We start from the raw sequence: 22,887 nt of genomic DNA, 5'->3' as shown, positions 1-22,887 counted from the left end.
CATTCCTCTTCCCTTCTCCCTCCTTTTCACTGTAACTGTTATTGTTATTATTATTGATCTTTTATTTTATCTCAGTTGTTAAACTGCCTTATCTCAACCCTCGAGTTCTGCATTCCTTTCCAATTCTCCTCCCCACCTCCCTGGGTGAAGGGGGAGCGAGTGAGTGGCTGTGTGGTACTCAATTACCAGCTGGGGTTAAACCATAGCAACTGTACAACCTTAACACTCAGGTACAACCTAAGTTACAACTAATGTGCAGACTAACAGCTGAGACCAAAAGGGGCAGTGGTCACAGGCCCCTCAGGACTCTCCCCAGTTTGTACCGGCACCCACTCCTGTCTCATCCCACAAGCAGCCTGATCAAAGAGCTACAAGAACAAAGTCACTTACTTTAGTGGGAGAACAAAGATAGTTTTATACTTGTTTCTCCACCAACACAGGCCTCCAAAGTGAAACAAACATGAACCCAGCACAAAGTCCTGGCAAGGATCTGTAAATCTGGCTGCTTCACTGCTAATTATCCACACAAATCACTGCTGACAGTTACAGCCCTGCAAGTTAAGGTCCCAATCTGCAGCAATCAGAATTTTGAGTATTTTTAAGATCAGCAATAACTGTTTTTTAAAAACCCCTAACTATTAATGAAGGAAACAAATATCTGCCACCAATAAGTTAAAAGACATCCTCTGAAATTAATTCTTTTCAAGTATCTCAATGACACCAGAAGCTCTTACAAAAAAAAAACCCAAAACTTTCATATTTCAAAAAATGTATTGAGGAAAGGCAAGTGATCACTCCAGCTACCTTGATCTTATACTTAAAAGGACCAAAAGATTACCCATTATTTTGCACTCTTAAGCGGCACAAGACAAATGCTGAATTAAGCATACGCATTAATAGAGTATATAATGCTAAATAGGTAGAAGTATGCATTTGCACTGCACACTGTTGGCCCACTGACCTCTCTGAAAACGGAAAGAACTCAATGCAAAGAGCTGTAGAACTGAAACTGTATGCAAATATTTATATTTAATATAGATTTAATAATTTCTACAGAGACCTCAGAAAAACATCACACCACCTCAGCCTATTGAACCAATGTCACATTTGGTTAAATCTGTATGGTTTTGAATTAAATAGTTCCATTTGAGTTAGTAAAGCATTCTGAACAGCTAACATAACTTTGAATAACTAGCACATTCCGCCTGTAATTTCACTTTCTTAAAGTGTTTCAGTTTTTCAGCTGTTCCAAAAGAGCCCTCCAAGGGAAAAAAAACCAACAAACCAAAACCCCACACACCATAAATGCACAACAAAAATCAAAACTCCTACAACTGGATAGACAAGAAGCAATTCTTCTTACCTCTCACACCTCTCCGTCCTGAATCCATGTACCTGCCTTTTGATTTTGTATGCTGCAAATCATCTTTCAGCAACAAAATCCAATTTTATTTTTTGGTCTCTGGATTTGCCTACAGCCAAGCCCTGTATTTACATTAAACAAGGAGTGGATCAGAAGGTATGAAAAAACTCTAGTGACATATTTTTATTAAATGGCTACTTGTTTCCCTGAGCAAAAGAAGTCTGTAGGAACCATTTATTTTAGCAAACTGTGTTCATTCTGAACGTATTCTTTTAAGAACAGTTTTTAACAATTTCAAACCAGCAGTACCACCACTGTATTTTTTTTTAAGCAGGTTTAAGTTTCAGCAGAAGAAACACCCCCCATCCCAAAACCTACCAAACCATGAAGAAAATAACCGAGATCACAGAGGGAAACCATTTTGCATGGGCAACGAAAGTGTGTGCATGCATAGCAGGAGTGCTGGGTGTGGAAGAGAAACTACAGCTGCTTACGCACACAGACCTTTCCACTGTAAGTTTTAGAGGAACTGTCCTGTAAAGAGCTTGTCTCTTTACCATTCCTTACATCATGCCAATTTAACATCTGTTCAGTCATGTTGTGCACAGACCAAGAACTGACCGGGGCTGAACAGAGTTTTTCCTTATTTTTTTTTTTTCCCATCCAGATGAGATCCTCACGTAAACACACAAAAAAGCATGCCAGCACCCCAGAAGGGGCGATGCATGAGCAGGAAGGAATTGCTACTGGAAAGAAAAGCACAGGGAAGCTTAATCTCTGTGTCTAGCAACCACCTTCAGGACACAGTCCACTCCTTGCTGCTGTCACATCTTCAGCATTTAAAGGAATGGATCTTCTGTGACTAAACACCATTAAGTGCTGTCTTCTGAACATGTTTTCTAGAACTCTGAATACACTCACTAGACACTCTCCAAGTTGGTTCACATTAATGTATTTTTTTAGATAAACTATTAAAACACAATGTTCATAACTTTACCCGAGGCATTAAGTTCTTAATGGTGCAGTGAGACACACAACTTGAGGTTCTCACCAGCTCCACCTTGTAATTTTTTTTCAAAATAGAAAGCTTTAACTTTTAAACCATCATTGTCTCTCAAGGACTATGTTTTCAGACTAAGTTCAGTCAAATATTTATGTATGAGCAGACTTGAAGATAAAATACCAGGCCTTCTCAAAAAGGGAAAGTAATAATTGAAGCACAAAATTACTTCAGTACAGTGGTAACAGCTAGTATCTAATATTGTAAAAAAACAGTTTAAGGAGCAAGATCTAAGAAAGCTTTATATCAGAAGGTCAAGCTTAGATAGGAAAATGCGGTTACGGTTAAATCACGTAGTTTGTAGTTTGAGAGATTTATTTTCACAGATCACTGTGTTTAGTTGAGCTGATAAAGTACATTATTTCCTTAAGATGTATGACTGTCTACTGTACAAGTAAGCTGCAAGGCCTGACATCAAGAGAAGTGCTGGGGTACTCACTACTTCTTCAGCCAGAAATACATCACAGATGACATATTAATGTATAGAAGTGGGTCACATTCTGAACATTTTACACCTTTACAGGTCATCAATTCTCATGATGCCATTCATCCTTATGTACATCTCACTTTAAGTGGCAGCTAATCTCACTTGAAGAACAGAATACACCCATCACAAGGGTTTCCAAGTATTTTCCCTCACCACCCAGTTAACAGGCAACTCTTTGTTTTGTTGATTAAGTATTCTTCAGCTTCAAGGCAGAATAATACTTTTTGTTGATGAAATACAAAAAAAATAACTCTGAGAGCACTTGCCACTTCTATAGGTAAACATTTGCTATGCTTCTAAACACGCTCACCTTAAGTCTCTGATCTTTCAGAGCTTTCACTTGTGCCCTGATTTCACAGCCAGCATTCTTTACCATATTGCCATGGTTTATTTACTGGAAAACTAAACACTCAATTGCCGTGCCACCAGGCTGCAGTCACCACAGTGAAACCGAGGAAGCCGGTACCTAGAACAGCTTGACATGAACAGTACCAAAGTGAGCTATTCTGTGGCAATCTCAGGCAGGATTCTGAACAGTTAATATTTAGGTCACATCAACACCTAGTCCAGGACCCTTCTTTACCTTCTGAGGCCTCCAAGAAGCAAGCTTAAACCGAACAAAAGAGAACAGCAAAGGTTTGCTTATGTTGTTTGCCCAGAGAGATGAGGCTTGGTCTCTGGCAAACTCCTAATACTGCATTTAAAATTGCACAAAGACGCTACCTTAAGAAACACTCAAGAATTCTACTACATAAAACCTGTTACTTAAGGGAATCAACTAATGAGATCCAGATGACTATGCAATGAGTGCAAGTGTGTCAGCACATTTAAAAACAGTTCATTGGCCAGTTCCTTTATAAATCACTACTAATATAATAGGCATATATTCCAGAGTTCAAAACCAACATTCCACTAGAGACTCCTCAACACAGTCTTACTTAAACAAGCAGGTAACAGAAGTCTGCAAGGATACAGAATGGCAATATTACAGGATGGACTGTCCCATCGCTGCCCCCCCCCCCCCCGATACCCCAACACAGTCTCTCTAAATGGAGGGAGGTGGTAGTTTTCAGCAGTGATAACTTGTAAAATAAAATTGGTACGTTAATTATTATCAGGTAATCAGTTTAGTGTCTGATGACAAGCTGCCTTCTGATGTTTAAGAACCGTTGAAAAATCTCCAGCTAGTTACACCTAATTATCACTGCAGAATTCAGGCCTGCTTTTATATGGAGCATGCTAAAACAGCGCAAGATCAGGTTTAGAGATAAAGAAACACATCCACACAGGTTTTCACTTCAGAAAGCTGACCACAATAGTCATCTTAATTTTAGGTTATCAGGAGTGTCTGTTTGCTCACAGCAAAGTTACATTATTTCAACTCCATCATCATGTTTAATCATTGTTTTTAGTCTCAGCAGAAAGCTGTATTGAAGCTTTTACCCTCATGACAGGATTTAAGTCGTTTTTCCCAGCTTACAGCCCAACAAGTATCATAACTAGACCAAAGCTTCTGATAGAAACACAACCACTAAGTTCACAGTGTTACAGAAGTGCTGCATCAAACACAGTATGCCTCTTCTCCCACCTTAAGGGTATTTCATTACCAGCTTTCTCTTTCTTGCCCCGCTCCAATACCCTTGTGCCACACACCTCCCCATAGGCTTGAGTGCTACAGACAAAAAGAAAATTTAAAGGTTCTACTGCCCATGGAGTTCATCAGCATTTAGCTAAATTAACAGGGAAGTTCATCACAACTGAGCAAATTATTCGTGAAAAACTTAAGTGTTGTCAAATAAAAAGTAGAATTATTCTTGTTGAGCAAGACAACGTATTATCCCACTGAAACACTGCAATGGCTGCTGTCACTGCAAATTTACTAGCTGAATCAGGGGTTGAAAATAAAAGTTACAGTGGTTTGCAGATACATAAGAAAAACCTACATGGTGCGCTGCAAAAAACGACACTGCCTTGCTTAAACAGCAACATTCTGTTAATTCAACACAATTTTTTCAGAAGAAAACTCTTACCAACAGCATTATGATACTGTCACCAACACCGATCAGGTAACTCTACCCTGAAACTGTCTTCAGCTCCTGAAGATTCGTTGTTAATCCACAGTAATCTGGTATTGCTCTTCTAAACAGAAAATGAACATTCACACTATACCACACAGAAAAATCTGTCAACAATTACCAGTTTTCAGCAGTGTTCCAACACATCAGCTGCCAGGCCCACAGCAGAAGAATTTGCTTGCTTAACTGAACAAATGCATCTCCCACATAGGGTCCACAGCGCCATTGTCATTAGTTGTATCAGCATTAGAAAATGAATCATAACAATGTGATTATTACATCACGTCTGAGAGATCACTCCTCAGTGGAAACCAGCGTTTCCTCAACATTCTCATCTCTGATTTGCATTAACAGCCAGGTATTTGTATTAGACAACCCCAGTAACATACTAGATACTAACAGCATCTAGTACTGGCAGACAACTGGAGCCTTTCTCGTGCTCTACTTGTTTGTTCAGAATGTACTAGTAATCATAGTAGCCATTAATCATCTACCATTATAGCTTGTACTTAAAAACAGGTTCAGAATGTTTCCCAGTCTATCCAGAAGCACATCTGAAAACTTCTCATGTCTGCAAGTGTATGGTGAAAGCAGTCTTACACCACGTATCTTTGATACTCTGTATCCCGTATAAAAATAAAACGGCACAGAAGTAAGCAAACCCACCACTAAAACCTCTAAATCCTTAGGGGCAGTTAATCCACCTAAGCAATCTAATATGCAACACGCAGCATAAACCGTGGCAGGAGTACTACACAACTGCTACAGTGTGCCAGCAGCAAACAATACGCTGAAAACCGACAGTGGTTAGTTTGTTTTGTTACCACCTTCCACTTTCAAAAGAGCGCATTTGCTGATGCTACCGAAACCGTAAGTCTCTCCTGCGCTAAGTCTCTCCGGCTAACCTTATCAGTTCTGAAGTACGCAAGCCCTTCTCCAGGCCTGGAATAAACCTCAGTGCTGAACGCCAGCCTGTAACACTTTCCTCAGTCGAGGCAAGCACCTGTGCAGGCCAGGTAAGACAAAGGCAGGGCCGCCGGCGGCAAGGGGCGCGCCAGCACCGGGCCGCCCGCCCGGGGCAGGGGCCGCGCCGGCACGGGGCAACGCGCCACCCCAAGGGCCGCCGAGCCACGCTCCCGCCCCTACCCCGGCGCGGACCCCCCGCCCCACCCCCAGGCCCGGGCTCCCCGCCAGGAAGGGCGGCCCGGGGGGCCGCGGGTGCCGGCGGGCGGGGGCTGTCCCCGGGGCAGGCCGCGCCGGGCGTCCCGCTCGGCCTGTAGCTCGGCACCCCGCTCCCGCCAGCCCCGTACCCACATCCTCACCCCCAGGCGGCGAGGCGGGCAGGGCTGCCCTTCCGGGCCGCCGGGCGAGGGCTCTGCGCTCCTGCTGCGGGGCAAGCAGCGACACCGCCGCCGGCACTTCGCCTGGGGGGGGGGGCGGGGGGCCGCCCCTCACCCGCCCGCGGCTCCGGCAGCGCCAGCGCCCCTTGCTTGTGCGCCCGACCGCGGCTGCGCGCCTGCGCGGCCCCCGCCCCGCCCCAGCACCGCGCATGCGCGGGGCCGGAGCCCGCCGGGTGGCTGGCGCGCCCCCTCGCCGCGCCTTTTGTCCTTGCCGTCACCATCCGCGGCGACGTGGCTCCTGCTCCGCCAGCATCGTCACCCGATGGGCGCTGCTTCATTGTGTTTGGGAATTACTGTTAACTAAATCCGTCTCTTTCGCCACGGCAACGGTTACCGCGCCGTGAACGTATCATGAAAGACTGTATCAGCCAGTGCACTGCCCCAGTCTGGCCCCCAGCGACCTAACCATAGGGCTTTTCTTGGCATTTCCACACAAGATTTTTTTTTTTTAATAATTTATTCCAGCAAATGGCTACATAGAGAGCACTTTACTTTAATCTGCTTTTCCACGTGGATTATCTTCTTCATCGTGCGTAGTCTGGGATGGCCAGGAGTGTGCCTTTTGAAGCATTTTTACTGGTTTTTCAAGTGTTTTTGCACTGGGAGCTGAAGTCCTGTTTTGGGAACAGAGGTTTGGGCAGCAGGCATGTCCGGGGCCCGATGACCTCTGGCCATCACGGGTATGACTTCTGGGTGTGCCATTTCCTTTATCCTGTTCCTGAACATCCTCTTGCATCTCCATGGCACGAGCTAGCATGTAACTAACCTTTCTTTGATGAGCCAGAGCCTCCTCTTTGTCATTTACCTGAGAATTTAAGAGGGAAGGAAAATAAAGTAGTTTTACAAGCTAGGAGCCAGACAGTACATGCAAACAGCCAGTTACATTTATCCCCCCTAAGGACTCATGATGAATAGTTTAACAAAATACTAACCAAATCTATTAACATCTTCAGGATTTCATGAGGATTGTCTAGTTCTTCAACTTTCCTGCAGTCCACATCTGATGACAGCAGGCCAGATAGTTTTTGTCCCAGACTGTTCTTGTTCCCTTGTAACTTGAGATGCCCTAAGGAAAAAAAAAAAAAGTACATGAACTGTGGAATTGCTTAGGAGGAGAAAAACTACTTTGGCATAAAATGGGCACGTGTAAAACTGGATTCTGAACAATCTCTAGAGTGGCAACGCAAGCTACAGCTTCTCCTACTGCACACACACAATACAGCAGATTACTTGCATGCAGCACCACTCAGCATCACGTAAAGGCTAAACAGACCTTTCATCATATATATGGGCAAACTGAAAATAAAATTCTTCTTGCTGTATGGAAGAACTCTGCCAGTCCAGTTAAAGAACAATTCATGGTAATTGGTTTTTAAAGTGTAGCAAGACTTTTGGGGAAAAAAAAAAAAAAAGAAAAAAGATTCTTTGACGTAAGCTCTTTAAAAGTTTCTAAGACTTATGAAAAAAACGAAATACATTAAAATCACGAAACATATGTATCAGGATATGGAGCTTGGAAACAATGATGCCAGTATAGGGGAAACAGATAATCAAGATGTATGCCGTTTCAGTCTTACATCCCGAGGGTGCTCCAGGAAGACCCTCTAAACTCCTAAGCCTGGCACCTCCAAGTCAATGGCTAACACAAATACAGCTGGAAGCGCCACTCCTAAATTCTGCTATGGTTTTGACCATGACCAGAAGCACATAAATACTTCTCTTTATCCTCTTCCTTAAAGAAGAAAAGTATAATTATTCTTCCTCTTTTACAGAGAGCTTTGTTGTACCTCATTTTGTAACACATTATGTGCAAGAATGGTAATGAATACTAATGTAGACAGACATGCATAATAAACACCTAAAAATGCTTTAAAAAACCAGAAAAATTTCTATTTAGTACTTCAGTGAAAGCTCAGTACATTTTTTTTTTTGCATTTCTCCTCCTTCCCCAACTCTTACATAGAACTCATCTAAAAAGAAATACCACACTGTTAATAGCACCTAAAATGGCCAGTCTAAAACTTGCCAGATGTTAGCTTTTTTGTGTTTGCATAATAAACATCTTTAATATCCTGAATGTTATTGTTATCCTGGAGGACAGCTTGTTTGTTCTAGCATGATTTTACTCCAATAATAACTTCATGAATGCATAATAAAAAAAGGTTACATTAGAAGCCTACACTGTAGCTCCAACGTCCTACAGTACTATGTATATGTTCCACTTATGCACAGATGTCCTGCGTTACCCATGCAAAATTTCCACTATTTAACGTATTCACAGTTTTGACATAACTTTGTTCCTTTTTTCTCGACTCTTCATAAACCTCAGTCAGCAATTAAACCACAACCATACACTGAAGACAGTAAGAAAGTCTACTTGTGCCACTAGGCAGCTAACTTCTTTTCCAGTCAACCATTACAGACACATAGCATGCCCAGTTACCATCATCCTTCAGACGTCTCCAGTTCATAAATTTCGTTTCCTTCTTAATCTTTATCACTTCTGCAAGCCTCAGGGCTTGGTCCTTCCTCTGCATTAGCTGCTGCTCAAATGCAATTCTGAAAGCATCTGCCATTATATAAGCTTCATCTTTACTCTTCTTTAGATTTTCAATCTGGTTTTAATTCAGAGGAAATTTAAAGTATATTAAGCAATTTGGAAGCAATAGCAGATTTAAAATGTGTATTAAAGAGACAGACTGAAACCATTAACACAGACAACTTTTAAATAATCAAGGAAGTAGCAGAAACCAAATAAAGTGCTTTCTTGCCACATTAAGAAATACATTTTTAAAAGCTTACTGAACTCCTTACCCTTCCTCTTCTATGCATGCACACACCACCACCCATCTACACTGACAAGCTGCCAGCAATGCCCGTTTATCTCTTCCAGGCAGAAGAGCTTGAGGAGGGCATTAAAGTCCCATGCCATTTGGGCCAGGAGCAAAAGAATGGTATCTGTATCAGGGATAATCACTTTGGTACAAAAGGGACATGACAGTACTTATTTTCAAAACCAGTAAGTCCACTGGAACTTCTGCAATGGGACCACAAAGATGTTCACCACATTTGCAGAGTCAAATACAAATTAGAAGAAAAATTCTAAAACTAGATAATTTCACCAATTTAAAAACCTTAAGAGCCTGAAAATCATGTTATCAATTTAAGCATCATGTAACCGTATAGTTTTCAGCAAGATCAGCTTCCTGACCTAGCTGGGTGAGCTGGCTTGTGAGTGCTGATGTCAACGCAAAGGAAGGAATGCACTGCCAGGAAGGAAAGGAAAATGGTCAGTGGTAGTCCACACTCACACACACACACACACTGTGTGTACATAAATGAGTGCATACACTCAGTGGTTCTTTTCCATTTTGTAGGTTAAGAAGTATGGGTGGAAAGAAAAAAGAATGCAAAGGAGATTTTTTTTTTTTTTACTAGAAAGCTGATAGATACCATAATTACAATTTTATATCAGCAAAAGTTAGGGCATTACAAACAAACTTTATGTTATTTCTGAGATGACTCTTGTTTTAAAACACACTAGTTTGTGTAAGCTGCAGTAAAGTGTTTCTGGCTTTATCCGGTTTTAAGCACAAGCATCTCCCTGCTTACTCATATTTAAGCCAAACAGTGTTACCTCTTGCTTGAGATGAAGAAGTTGCTTTCGAGTTACAGCTGCCATTTTAGCACAGGGACAAGGCTGCCCCCCAGAAGTATTGCAAGTGCAGGCTCCAAGAACTGCCAGCTTAAAATCCGAAACAAACCACCAGTTAAATACCTAACTGCATACACAACACAATCAAAGAGATGCCAGATGACTAGCGAAAAAACAACCTCAAACTACAAAGGGAGTATAAGAACCAGGGGAAGCAAAGCTGCAAGAGATTTAGGTGTGATTGCTTTTGATTCATGATGACACATAAAATGTACTTTTCAGCAAGATAATGAAAAGGCAAAAATTGTCAGCCTGTGTATGCTACTCCCTGCAGACCCCATTAGAATTTTTTTTGCTCAATAAAGTAAAGCACAAGGCACAGGGATTAGGATTTAAACTCTTAAGGAAGAAAAAACATAAGCATCTGGCTTGTGAAAAGTAGCCTGATGCTCCTTCTGTCTATTGCTTTCTTTGCGAGATAGACCACAAATTAGAAAACTGATTAACAGGCATGCAAGGGCATATTCTCATTAGCTAAAAATGGGTTCAAAGAAACAGTTAAATAATCAGTAAGCAAAATTTATCCATATATTTTGAATATGAACGTATCTCTGAACCAGCTATTTTGAAAAACACGTAAGTCATACTTACTTCAAGACCTGTAAAATCTGTAACATCACTTTTATTCAAGAATATGTTTTCCTGAACAACCTTTTGTTGTTTCACATCTAGCATTGCAAGAAATTCCAAACACTGCTGTTTCAGGACTATGAAATAAAACAAGGAAAGTGATTACAAAGCCTGCTGCTCTGATCTCTTAATTTCTGAGTTTAACTACACCCACATGAAGCAGTTCTATAGTTTAAGCATCAGTTTGGGAATATGACGAGACAATGTAGATCCAGAAACTCACATCCCAGTTGTCTTTCCTTCTGTGTTTTCCCAGAGCTAATGACCCAGTTACAGAGATTCCATTTCATGTACCACTCTGCCTCAGTACTAAGTGCTTACCTCTTTGTACACATACATCTAAGGCAGCTGCTCTTTCAGAACAGCACAATAATGGGAAAATAATGAGGCACAGACTTCCACTATTTTAGAGCTTATTAGGAACCAAAACTAGGAGAAAGGGACCTCAGCCCTCTGACCCAGCCAGATGCCTGCACAGCCTGCAGTTTGAAAAGCTCCACTATAAAGGCAACAAGCTGAATACTTCAAAGTTTGTGCTGTGGGAATCTTTATGTGGGTATGTCAAAAGTGAGTGTCTCTGACACAGAATGCCATTGTAGCAGAAACACTTGCTGGCTCCCCTGGCTGCTGTGGGCTCCTTGCAGGACATGACCAGACACATGGTCTGGCTGTGCCCCTACACACTGGCTGTCACCACGCCAGTGAGAGAAGACAGGTATACCTCTTTCACACCTGATCTATAAGTTATGTATACCTGACTACCTATCATTTAATGGTTTATTTTTTTAGTTCAAGTGACAGTGTAATAAAAGAACCAAACATAGCTTGGCTGTTTAAAGAGGGTTTCTGCATGTCTACTAGTATCAGCTGCCATTTACAGGAGACTTATTCCAACAGGTATCTTCCTTCGTAGATAAATCCTGAATTATTGCAGAGAAACAGTACATTAAGAGGAATAGCTGCTGCTGGCTTACTTGTATTTTCAGCTTTAAGACTTCTAATTTCTTCTGTTCTCAGTTTTAACACTTCGTTAAGAGCTGCATTTTCACAATAGATCCTGCAGAAGTTAGAAAAAGGCTGTGTTATCTTTTAACAAAATACTTTAAAATGTTCAATAATAAAAAAAAAGAGCTGTTAGAACATTTCTGCAAATTAAAATTAGGATTATTGAAAAGACTGAAGAAAAAAAATCAGAACTGAAAAGATGATCATTTGGTTTGACAAGGTACTATCCCTGCAGCATTATACAAGCAGTTTCCTCACTTGTAGAATTCCTTTATGGAAAAAATGGTAAATTTTTTCCGTAACAGTATCTGTACTAAAAATATCTAGTATGTTGTTAGGTCCAAATCTGCTAGCCTGGGGTCAATGAGCAGCCTGACACTGCTCCTAACTAACTTTTGTAGGCTCTGTGTAGGCTTCACCTGGCTGGCACTGAACCAAAGCTAAGAAAGCAGGAACCACCACACTGGCCTCTGTGGAGTGACTCCTTGTTATCCAGGCTGCAGCTGGCTCTGCAGGGAGAAAAACCAGGAATCTCTGCACTCATGCAGGGGTTTCTCTGCAACCCAGAGAGCATATGCTGTTCAAACAGGCTCACCCTGTTCATGAAACCACACCCTCACATAACCAATATAAAAGTATGATCAAGTGAATGTCAAAAAAAACCGCACCGCAAACCCAAACAACATACACATGTAAGTAGATCGTGCCAACAACTAAAAAGTCTAACGAGAGGTGAGTTTAAGTACCACATTACCATTAGAAACTCGAACAAATTTGTAATTATGAACCTCTGCAACACTTCCTAGAAATCTCTTACTTCCTTGAGACAACAAAATTGTTATGGGACACGTGACACCATGGCTCTGATCTGAATTTTAGAAAGTAAACTTCCTGTAGTCTTAATACCATTCTCAAGAACAAGTGTACTTTTTAGTGTTTCAAACTGAGAACCTACAGTATGCCTCTGTATTTTTCCTTGAAGTATTTAAGTATTTCCTTCTTGAATAGGTAAGTCGCAATTTAAAGTCCTAAACGTTAACACAGTACAATTTCTTTGGTGCATCTCTTCAGCTGTCAGTAAACACAGCACACTGTAAATTCATGGCTTTGTTTAAATTAAATAGAAGCCTGAATTATTTAACTTAAATAAACAGAAATACACACTTTTCTCACCTTGCTGTCTCAGACATCAGAAAACCTTTTTGCAAAGTGGACTGAACTCCTGGCTTGCAGTTTTCTGAAGCCACATCTCTAGCTTTCAACAGTTCACACTACTTTTGTTGCTCTGAACTACATGGCTACAGTCCCAATCTCCTAACAGAGGAAAACCAAAAGGTTTCTCAAGAGGTATCCCTTGACAAGTGTAACTAAGTTAACAGGTGAACAAGACACAGTATCTTAACAAAACACGTCTTACAACTGAATATTTGTATGCTTTTGGCTTATACTGTGATTCGTAGTTTGAAAATCTTAAATAAAAATTTCTGCTGTAATAATAATAGTAACTCTGATGGGTAGACTTCACAGAGGCCATTTCCACAATTGAATAAGTGATCCTGCTGGTCACATTTTTCAAGGTCTGTTATTGCATTATTAGTTTAGTGCTTCTGGCACCTTCTGCTTGCCTAACCACACCTGCTGCCCATCCAGACTAACTCTTACTTAAACAAAGAACCAGTTGATCAGCCTCTCTCAAAAGCATTCCGTTTTACCTGTATGTATGCTCATACCTACAATGCAAGAAAATCAAGCAATGATTAACCAGCAAATGATATTTCCACACATATGCACACACCATTATGTTCTAAGCCTCATTTACATTTAAAGTAAATAAAGACAGTCTGGCTCCAGCTGGCTAACATAATAATGTAATAGGATGAAAATGAAAGATCAGCCTAGCAAAGCTAGCCTGTATACACACTGAAGAATTCAGACTTAGTAATTTGCGATTGAAAAAATACAAATGTGAAGAGCATGAAAGTTAAAGAAATCTTCCCAGATCTGAAAGGAAATTAGGGAAAAACAAAACCCCCAGAAAACCCAGTGAAGCAAACTAGGAACACAAGAAATATGACATACAGCATTCAATGCAATTTAAAAAAAAACAACCCAAAGACACACAATATAAGTCAAATACCTGTTGTATTTTTCTGTCCATGTGTCTTCTATGTTTTTAAATCTATCCTGATCAAATTCAATTTCCCATTGCAAAATATTTATTTTCTGTGGAAACAAAACAAACCTTCAGCAGTTCGTTACAGGTCTCCCACTGAAAGGAAGAGGACCTGCAGGGGCAGAGTTTAGCACTAGCAGAAATGTAGGTGACCACAGATGATAACAATCTATGATACTCTTAAAAATCCATTTGGTGCCAGACACCAAAAAAGCTTCTGCATCACTGATCTATGGATTCCAGACTATGTTGCATGCACTAACGCTCGCAGTCACCTAAAACAAGAACAACCCCATGCTGTCGCATTTCCCTGTTCCCCTACTGTTCTGCAGAAAGGTCACATAGGAAGAGAAATTAAGTTTAACAAGGTAGCTCAATGCCCTCTTTCTTGTCCTCTCCATCTTCCCTATAAAATTGGGCAGCCATTTCTTAGGCTCCTTGGAAGTTCCAGCTTAATAACTGAGGAACAGTGCCACTCACTGTGAATGACTCTGAAACTCACAACAAAGACCATCCAAAAGTACAGAAAGAACTTTAAGAACTTTCAGGTATTATTTGCACACACTGTAGCATAAAACCACCTAGATCAACAGTGTGATATATTAACACTTTACCTTTCTACTAAGAAGGAATAAGAATACTTTCAAAAAAGCGTGGAACTAATGGCAGATTTGTAGTGATTCAAATAAACAGCCTGATAACCCCTTATTAACAGCAATGGGCTTCTATGTTTTTGCACAAGTGTGAAGGAAACATGCACCCTTACCTTTTCTAAAGTTCTCTTTTCTTCCTCAGTTTTTTGAAGCATTGCTTTTGTATGACTAGTGGCTTTATTAAATACTGCCTGGAAAGAAAAGCACAGCTCTGTGAAATACTGTAATTACGTTTACTGAACTTGGCTTTAGCCAAATTTTCAGGTTTACATAGAGAGAAGTCCGCATTCTTAGTTAAAACAGCCGTGTGCAGAATTAAAAAAACTAGGATCTTGTATGTAAGTCCCAGTGGTCTCTAATTTGAAGCTATGTTGCGTAACAAACATGTTTCAATACCATAATATTTTCTACTGAAAAACGTAGCGTCACTTAAAATGAGATCATGTCTTCTTTAAGGCTTGACCACAAAATCAGCTCTTAAAAAACTTGGTTACAATATACTTAGACTTTGATCCAAGCGTAACTTACTATGAATGCCTTAGAGTAGAAACTGCAGAACTGTAAATGGATTATGCAAGTAGTCTAAAAAACAGGAACTGAATTCAACATAATTCATTCTGACAGTGAATAAAAACTGCGAACAAGACTTACCTAACATTTAATGCATACTGTCCTCTAGACAACAGATGGAATAGTCAACTGAAAATGTCAGTGCTTTGCAGCAAAATTTCAAGCACTGGAAAAATCTCTAAGGGACTAGAAAGAAGGCCTTTAAGTTAAATAGACAAAGCCTCAAGAATCTTCAAAGATAAAGTTACAAGTATTGCCACAACAGTGAAGTCATCTTAAATAACCACAATAGTTACATGCAGAAAAAGTAGGAAAATCATAGAAGCCAAGTCTGAAGACACCTGCAGACTTAAATGCTGTAAGTTAAAGCCCTGGAAAGAACTTAAGGTTTGGGGGTTTTTGATGAGGAGTGGCAGGAAGGTTTCTTCTCTTCTCCTACCTTTACCACTAAGTACCAAAATGATTTACGAACAACTCCTACCATGCTCTGCAGAATTCTTAGGGCTTCATCTTTTCCTTCAAGCTGTCTTTGAGAAGCTTCAAGCTCAACTTTCAAAATTTCAACTTCCTGAAGCAAAATAAAATAGCTATACTGAGTAAAAGCCAAAGTAATCTTGCTAAAACATGACTGTAACAGCAATGTAAATTTGCCCTTTTCAGAAAACAATCTTCCCCTGTTTCTACCCTATACAATTCTTTTCCGACTAACAGCTTGCTTGTGTTGAAGAAATGTTAACAGTGCATGCTAGTACAAAATCCTTAGAGAAGAATACTTGTAATTATTATGCTTTCTGTTCTCTTCCAGTGTATTTGAAAAATAAACCACTACAGTTCTGCCTCACTAATTAAGTTGTATTTATCAACATAGCTCTGGAGCTTTAAAATAAGCAAGCAGAAAATACTACAGCTTTTTTATATATGCAGTGTTAAATATTATACATGTGTACTAAAATATAAACCACTACTTGTCCAGAACAAAACAACAATAAACCAGGTTCCTGCTCCAGGTACGTGCCATAATATCTTTATGCAACATTCTCCCCTTCAGAAGAAAGCGGTTTTTCAGTTTCCAAGAGTTAAAAGAAAATTCACTGCTTTGTATACGTATCTTTCCTTAACCCCTATGGAGGTCACTTGATTGTTCACTTACTGTCATACAAAACTTTTTTTTTCATAGTACTTCCAGCCCTATTACTTCAGCAGTTGATACTGAAATTTTATCTGGGAGCCGTGGACATTTACCAGTTTTGTCCAATTGAAAATGAGTAAGGTTCCTTGACATTTTGACACGCTGTACACTGAAGGTTTGTTCTTCATGCTAAGACAACTTGAAAATGACCTGCCATGGGCTACCGTGAAGTTAATGAACACGGTGCAGATGAAGTGTGTATTTTTACAGCTGAGGTCACCCTGTTCTTTCTGCCTGGACTGATGCCACCACATCAACACATTTAACCACAGTAAAATTAAGATGTAGGAGTTAACTATCTTTCAAGAACACCCGCAGATTAAAAAGCCAAAGAATATTCTGTTTACACTGCAGAATTTCAAAGCCCAAAGCTTTATAAAAAAAGAAAACCTGCTAGAAAAGTGTACAATCCTTTTAGTATTCTCTACATCTTTAAAAATACTTTTCCCTACCCTCTCCAAAAATACCCAAAACAACGGAGCATGAACTGCACTCACACTGAGTTCCTGGGACAAAATTTAATGAGGCTTCTATACTACTGCTCTAATTTCAAGAACCTGGATCCATCAAAGACTCCGGACATGCCAAGATCATCAGTGAAACCAACACTGCTATACTTCACTGTATTAAAAGGAAATGCAGATTTCAAGAGCAGCACACTTGGCACAGTTACTAACCTCTAGAGCTTCCTGAAGTTGTTGCATTAGTTCTTCATTGGACATTTTGGTATTAGATTCTGTGGGATTGATAGCAGATACTAAATGATGAGATAATATGGTATTTACGAAAGAAAACATGAGAATTTGCTTTAACCTGGAAACAAGTAACGTGCAGAGGTGAATTTTCTATCTTTGTGGGGTTTTTTCTTCTGGAGCTAAACAACAGATTTAAGAAATACGTAAATATTAAGCCTAAACACATTGTTTCACAGTTAAAAGAAGTGGAATGGGACCAAAAGGTCTGTTATGAAGAGACCTGCAATAACGACAAGTATTTTAGAATTTCCTTTAACAGCCCCCCCCCCTCCCCCCAAGAGAACTGCCATCTTGACTGAAAAAGTAATTTCACTTTTTAGATTCTTTTCAGGTTGTAACTTTCCAACAACCACATTAAACAGAACAACAGCTAGCACTGTTTACAAGTAGGGGTAGTTTTCAAGAGAGAAATATGAAGTACAGTAGTAGAATATCCCACAAGATCCATTACTCCTCTAAACAAGTGGTTATTACTGTCAACTGAGCATCACAAAGATAAGATGCAGCCTCCCACAAAATTAAAGTCAGGTTCACGTGGATTTTAGTCCTGCTTTCATGGATATTGCTGTGTGAAAGACCTAGACCTAAGACAAGCATCATATGGAGACCAGGAGAGGACTGTGAAACCAACAGGAATTATGCTGCTGTAGCAACATCTTCAGACTGAAGATGCTGAAACCAGTACAGAATTACATGGCTTAGCTTATGGTGGCGTGGGGAGAATATAGTGGTGACATGTTCTGAAGGAAAGAAATAAGCAAGTTATATGTAAATACTTCAGTCAGTTAAAATGCTAAAAATGGCTAAAAACGAAAGGTAAAGCAGCTAAAGTGTCATGAACAGCACTGCCTATATTAGATTGTATTTACAGTGGTTTTGTCTTCACAAAAAAATGAATGCCAACACTGGGAGAACAGACACGCAAGATCTAAAAAACTGAACTTCAAAAGAATGCCAATTCACAAATTTCAACTAAACAGCAAACGTGCTTTAGATACAATCTGTGTTTAAGACACACCTCAACAAACAACACTTAAGCAATTCCATTAAACTTCAGGTATGGCCACCACCCGGATGCCCTTCTTTAAATCTCTTTCACATGCAAACACTCTATAAACATTTTAAAAATCGTCATTTTACACTGAGGGCCACAGCCTAATTCACTGAAATGCAATTCTGCTGTTAATTTTTTGGGAGGGAGACCTAGGAACAGATTCCTGTGCTGCCTCGGTGGCATTAGTGCATCTCCTTTCGTGAAAGCAGTACACGCTGCACCAACCAACCTGTGGGGCTGCGCTGGACCCCAGCAGGCATGTAATGCACGTGCACTTCTTGGAATCCTTCAGAGATTTCAGTGTTTTGCTAAACGGCTTGATTTGACACTAATGACACCCTATGAAGCAGCTGAGCTGCTCCGGTTTTCTAAGATATTTTTCTCATGGTGAACAATTAACCTCCAAATTACTCTTACCACAGCTATTTCGTCGTGTGGAACTAGTAACAGGCTTTTTGGATGATCCATCGTAAGAAGTGTTTCGTTTTGAACCAGGAAGAGCTGCAGCATCACTTTCCTCCACTCTCTTTGCCGACAGGCGAGAATTACAAACCTTTCCAGATCCCTTCCTTGATCTGAATGAATAGGAGTTCTGTAAATTTTCCCCTTCATAAACACCTCCAGGTCTTCTCCCAAGTCCGTTTCCCAAGTCTCCACATGTCATGTCATCCTCTTCTGCTTCCTCCATCTTCGGCACCTGGGTTTTAGGTTTGTTGTTTCCCCCCCCCCCCCCCCCCCCCAGTCCCCTGATTGTGGGCACTTCGCCGACTGGCAGCGTGAACACCGCCTTCCTCAAAACAAATATTTTACCTGGAAAACCAGAAAAAAATCCGCAATTAAAGCAGCAAAACAACACGAAAGTAAAAAACCCTGAAGGTGCTGCCGCGCGGCCGCTCCACTCCCGGGTCCGGGCTGCCAGCAAACGCCGCCCCCGTCACACGCAGACCGCGAAGCGGCGACACCTCCCGCTGCGGGCCGGGCTGCGGCCGGCGGCGGGGCGCCGGTGCAATGCCTCGGTGAGCCCCCGCCGCCCTTCCCGCTGCCGGCCCCGGCCCCGGCCCCTCTCCCGGAGCCCACGACCCACCTGCCCGCCCTGCCTCGGCTCTGGTCCCCCCCGGGGCGGGCTGGCGCCTTGGCGGCGCGGGGGGCGCACCGCGTCCCGCTGCCGGCAGGCGGAACAGCGCCCCTGGAGGCGGCCCGCAGCGCAGGGGGAGCGCCGCGGGTGGGGGTGGTCCTCGGGTATTAACAGAGGCCTACAGTCCGCCTACAGCCGCCCTCGTCCGCAACAGCATTTTACAAATGCTAAGCAGCTTTTAGGAGCGCGACGTTACTCGACGAGACGTGGCCATTCAAAGCGTTCTCAAGAACCCATCGTGCCCAGGCACTTCCACGGCAGAGACCACCCTCCACCTGCTCTCCTATGCAAGCAACAACCCTGAAATCGGCCGTTCAAGAGCAACCAATGCATGTATCTGTGGATAACTGGTTAGCTGAAAAAAGGTCTCATAGACATAGTCCAGCTGGCTGGACAAAAATGCACATCGCTCTCAGCTTATCTGAAGTAAAGCAAAATACACTGTCTTTGGCTGTCCTTGTTACACAATAACAGGAAGATTTTGGTGGGAAAAGAATGTTGCAGGTGGGAACAGAAAACTACAGAAGAGAAACTAGGGGTGGGCTTGGTATTTAGGCAACTAACCAATAATGAGCTTAACTTTTGTAATATGTATGAGCTAATTATAAAAAGGCATAAAAGGTGACTGTAAGGTTCAATAAACGAAGTCTGCTGATCACTCATATTGAGTGACTGCGTCTTCCCTCTGTCGCGACATGTATCCTTGCGTTTTCACGACATTTGGTCCCGATTCTGCAGGGAAACTCCAGATTTTTCGCTGTTCTGGCTTATACAGGGGTCAAATTGCTGGTGCAGCATTACTCAGTAAGTCTCACAAGAAGTCTATGCCAAATTCAGAATAAAAAAAAATAGAACCTTAAATATGTAACCATAATAATCTTTACAACAGCAATTTTCAAGCAAACTGAGTTCTACTGTTCAGATTCATATATGTAAAAAGTTTATTAGCTAAGCACTTTCTACAGAATCTTTCACAGGGCTTTGCAAGTCACCTTTCCAGTGGGATATTTCTGCTTTGCACAACAATGTTCTCCTGGGACCCAGGCTTTACAAACAATTAGAACAGATGGCTGCCAGTATTTTTAAGTGTAACCATGTTCTGGATCACTGCAGGTTCACTATCCTGCCAAATGGTGTATTTCCTTGATAAACTTACAGTGATAAGTATGTTCCATGATTGGGATGGGTGATGGTGAATAACAGACTGAAAAAGGAGAAAGAAAACTTCCTGTTTAATATTTCACACCAGTGTAGATATAGTGCCTGTTTCCTTACACCTTAATTCCTGAAGTTCTGTGTAATCATTTTAAAGTATCTCTCTTACCAAGTCACTTCTCTTCCCTCCAAAATAAAGCACTCTCCTTAAGTTAAATCATGCATCCCCTCACTCTACATTAGCCTCCACAAATTCAAATACTGCGGAGTATAGCAAGTTTTAGTCTAACATTAGAAACAGATTAACTCCTCTTCAGGACATTTATCCCTTAGAAATCAAAAGCTCCTCAACTGCCATCAGTTATCAGAATTTTACAGTTTTCTTGGAGGAGATGGCAACACAATTGCTTTTAATTGTAACCCCCAAAAAATCCTCAGTTACTGAACCTAGCTCCTGCTAAGGGCAACCATGTCATTTTTGTCCATTCATTCACTGCTGAATTTTCACTTGTGTCAGTTCTCCTGTGTGCCTCTCTCCCAGAGTGTTTCCGAGGCTGCTGCACAAAGCCTTACAACCTGGCTATTCTGAACCTTCTAGTGCACAACCATATAAGATTACAATAAAATTAATTTTAATTTATCATACAAGAATTATGAATGTCATTTATGAAACCCTCCCAGGAAGACTTTTTCACCAAATGTCAATTGTTGTCCCTCATCCATTGCTCAATCCATTGCATAATCTGATCCAAATTTCTTTCTAGGTCTTCCGGAGTGTTGCTGGGTAACTGGTGTACAATTTCCTCTCTATAGGAACACACAGCTTCCTCATAAAGTGTCTGAAAAATTTCACACTGAATGTTGTCTTGCAGCTTTTTCCCTTTGTAGCCCCTAGAAAACAAAAACAATACCAAGACACAGTCTTAGATATGCAGACAATGATAAAGTATTCTATAGAGAATCAGTGACTTATATCCTAGAAAATTTTCTGATGAAGTTACACAACAGTACTTTGCTTCGTTTACTCCACTGACGTACCTGCTTTCAAGCCTGTCATACAGAAATGAATTTTCTGTACGAAGTACAAATACTATATGAAACCACCGCTCAGGGAAAAAATCACAGCCGTGATAATCGACAATAACTCCACCCTCACTCATCTTATCTTCTAGTTCATCAACCACCTACAAAGGAAACAAAAACAGGCAAGTTTATCTGAAGTTACAGAAAATCAAAATATAAAAATGGTAAGTTTAAAAGTTGGACTTACCCTATCTTCATCCAAAATTGGACAATCATATTCCTCATCAAAACCTTCATACAGTTCTCCTGCAGCAAAAAGTAATTTGTGGAAGCTTGTGAAGTAACAGTAGCTATTAATACTATTTATATTGTTGTTTATTTCAAGTGGATGCAAACAAAAGGTAAGTGTTCAGAGCAAAGAACACTTCGCCTACAAATCCATGTAAGAAATAAGTTTGTTATTAATGACCTAATACAAAGGATGCTACTGTTACATACATTATTTTTTAACTCACACTGCCAAAAACCATTAATGTTAAAGCAAATTAATTCCCTTTTCATTTGGTATGTAATACATACACTACAAGCCTGTAGTTACACAAAGCAAAAATACTGTAATAGTGAAGGACTACTTTGTTAATATGGCCTACCTTCTTTTGCCATGTCACCCACATTAATATAGGTCATTCCTGCTCTTGATGCAAGTTCTTTTCCGAGCGTGGTTTTCCCAACGCCTGGAGTACCTAAAAACAGAACCCCATATATAAAATGGCAAGAGAAAAGCATGCAAATCCTCTTTAAATAACTTTCAAAGGAATCAAAAAGTAACCTTTAGTCAGTCAATGTTGGTAAGTTCGTATCAGCTTTCTTTTTAGGGTGCAAAAAGGGGCATGACAAGGACAAATAAGGGTGACTTCTAGAAATTAAAACAAACAAAACCAAAAAAAACCACATGGAAAACTCTCGCTTCGTGCACAAGTGTTATTCTAACTGGGATGATAGAAAAGCAAACCTCACACCATATAAAAGCCCTAGCCAATACAGAAAAGCCCCGAGTTTCCATGCGGAGCCGCCCAGCACCGCCTCCACACGGGCCTCGCACCCCGAACCACCCCGGGCTGCGAAGAGGGCGGGGGCCGCTCCCCGCAGGCCCAGTCCCAGCCTGGCCGCGCTCGGCAGTCCCGCCGCTCCCCGCCCCAACGGGGCCCGCACACCACCAGCGTCCTCCCGCTCCCCTTCGGCCCGGGACCCAGCCCCGCCGCCCCGCACCGGTGAGCAAAACGTTGGGCCGCCTCATGGTGTCGCGCCGCGCCGGCGGCCACTGGTCGCCTAGGTGACACGTGCGCGGGGGCCTCCGCCGCCGCCGGCGCACGCCGATGACATCACACGCACTGCCCGCAGACAGGCGCGCCGCGGCCAGCTAAGAGCCGCCGCAGCAGAAGGGC

The 22,887-nt window shown here is 41.5% G+C and overlaps 3 protein-coding genes across 7 annotated transcripts in view; all 3 read right to left on the bottom strand.

Moving 5' to 3' along the window:
* ZFYVE16 (zinc finger FYVE-type containing 16) overlaps window positions 1-6,500 on the bottom strand; it is a 33,958-nt gene extending 27,458 nt beyond the window's left edge. The window contains exon 1 of one of the 3 annotated variants that reach the window (XM_056324173.1): window positions 6,308-6,500. The gene's annotated coding sequence lies outside the window, so the exon portion shown is untranslated. Of the gene's footprint in view, window positions 1-4,940; window positions 5,050-5,106; window positions 6,242-6,307 lie in introns of those variants that run through there. The other 2 variants (XM_056324174.1, XM_056324175.1) reach the window with 2 other exon arrangements.
* Window positions 6,501-6,813: 313 nt separating this feature from the next.
* CCDC125 (coiled-coil domain containing 125) lies at window positions 6,814-19,176 on the bottom strand. Of its 2 annotated transcripts, none has more exons than XM_056325597.1 (11): window positions 18,547-19,176; window positions 16,998-17,077; window positions 15,613-15,699; window positions 14,675-14,752; window positions 13,873-13,958; window positions 11,705-11,787; window positions 10,692-10,807; window positions 10,023-10,130; window positions 8,829-9,000; window positions 7,318-7,451; window positions 6,814-7,190 (listed from the first exon to the last, which is right to left on the bottom strand). In XM_056325597.1, exons 1-11 carry the CDS (start codon window positions 18,815-18,817, stop codon window positions 6,879-6,881), a joined length of 1,527 nt encoding a protein of 508 aa, XP_056181572.1. In that variant the 5' UTR covers window positions 18,818-19,176; the 3' UTR covers window positions 6,814-6,878. The 2 variants fall into 2 exon arrangements, with proteins under 2 accessions (XP_056181572.1, XP_056181573.1); XM_056325598.1 differs by having other exon boundaries at window positions 6,815-7,190; window positions 16,998-17,056; window positions 18,547-19,173.
* A 1,011-nt stretch (window positions 19,177-20,187) lies between these two features.
* On the bottom strand, window positions 20,188-22,833 carry AK6 (adenylate kinase 6). Of its 2 annotated transcripts, XM_056325603.1 has the most exons (6): window positions 22,712-22,769; window positions 22,272-22,358; window positions 22,093-22,185; window positions 21,690-21,748; window positions 21,458-21,603; window positions 20,188-21,310 (listed from the first exon to the last, which is right to left on the bottom strand). In XM_056325603.1, the coding sequence occupies exons 3-6, from the start codon at window positions 22,127-22,129 to the stop codon at window positions 21,121-21,123; spliced, it is 432 nt and encodes a 143-aa protein (XP_056181578.1). In that variant the 5' UTR covers window positions 22,130-22,185; window positions 22,272-22,358; window positions 22,712-22,769; the 3' UTR covers window positions 20,188-21,120. The 2 variants fall into 2 exon arrangements, with proteins under 2 accessions (XP_056181578.1, XP_056181576.1); XM_056325601.1 differs by lacking the exon at window positions 22,272-22,358 and having other exon boundaries at window positions 22,712-22,833.
* Between the last annotated feature and the right edge of the window lie 54 nt (window positions 22,834-22,887).

Source organism: Falco biarmicus, chromosome Z, assembly GCF_023638135.1.
Source record: "Falco biarmicus isolate bFalBia1 chromosome Z, bFalBia1.pri, whole genome shotgun sequence".
In the NCBI taxonomy this organism is placed as follows: domain Eukaryota; kingdom Metazoa; phylum Chordata; class Aves; order Falconiformes; family Falconidae; genus Falco; species Falco biarmicus.
Note: the sequence above shows the minus strand (reverse complement) of the source record. Positions and strands in the feature narration are given on the sequence as shown.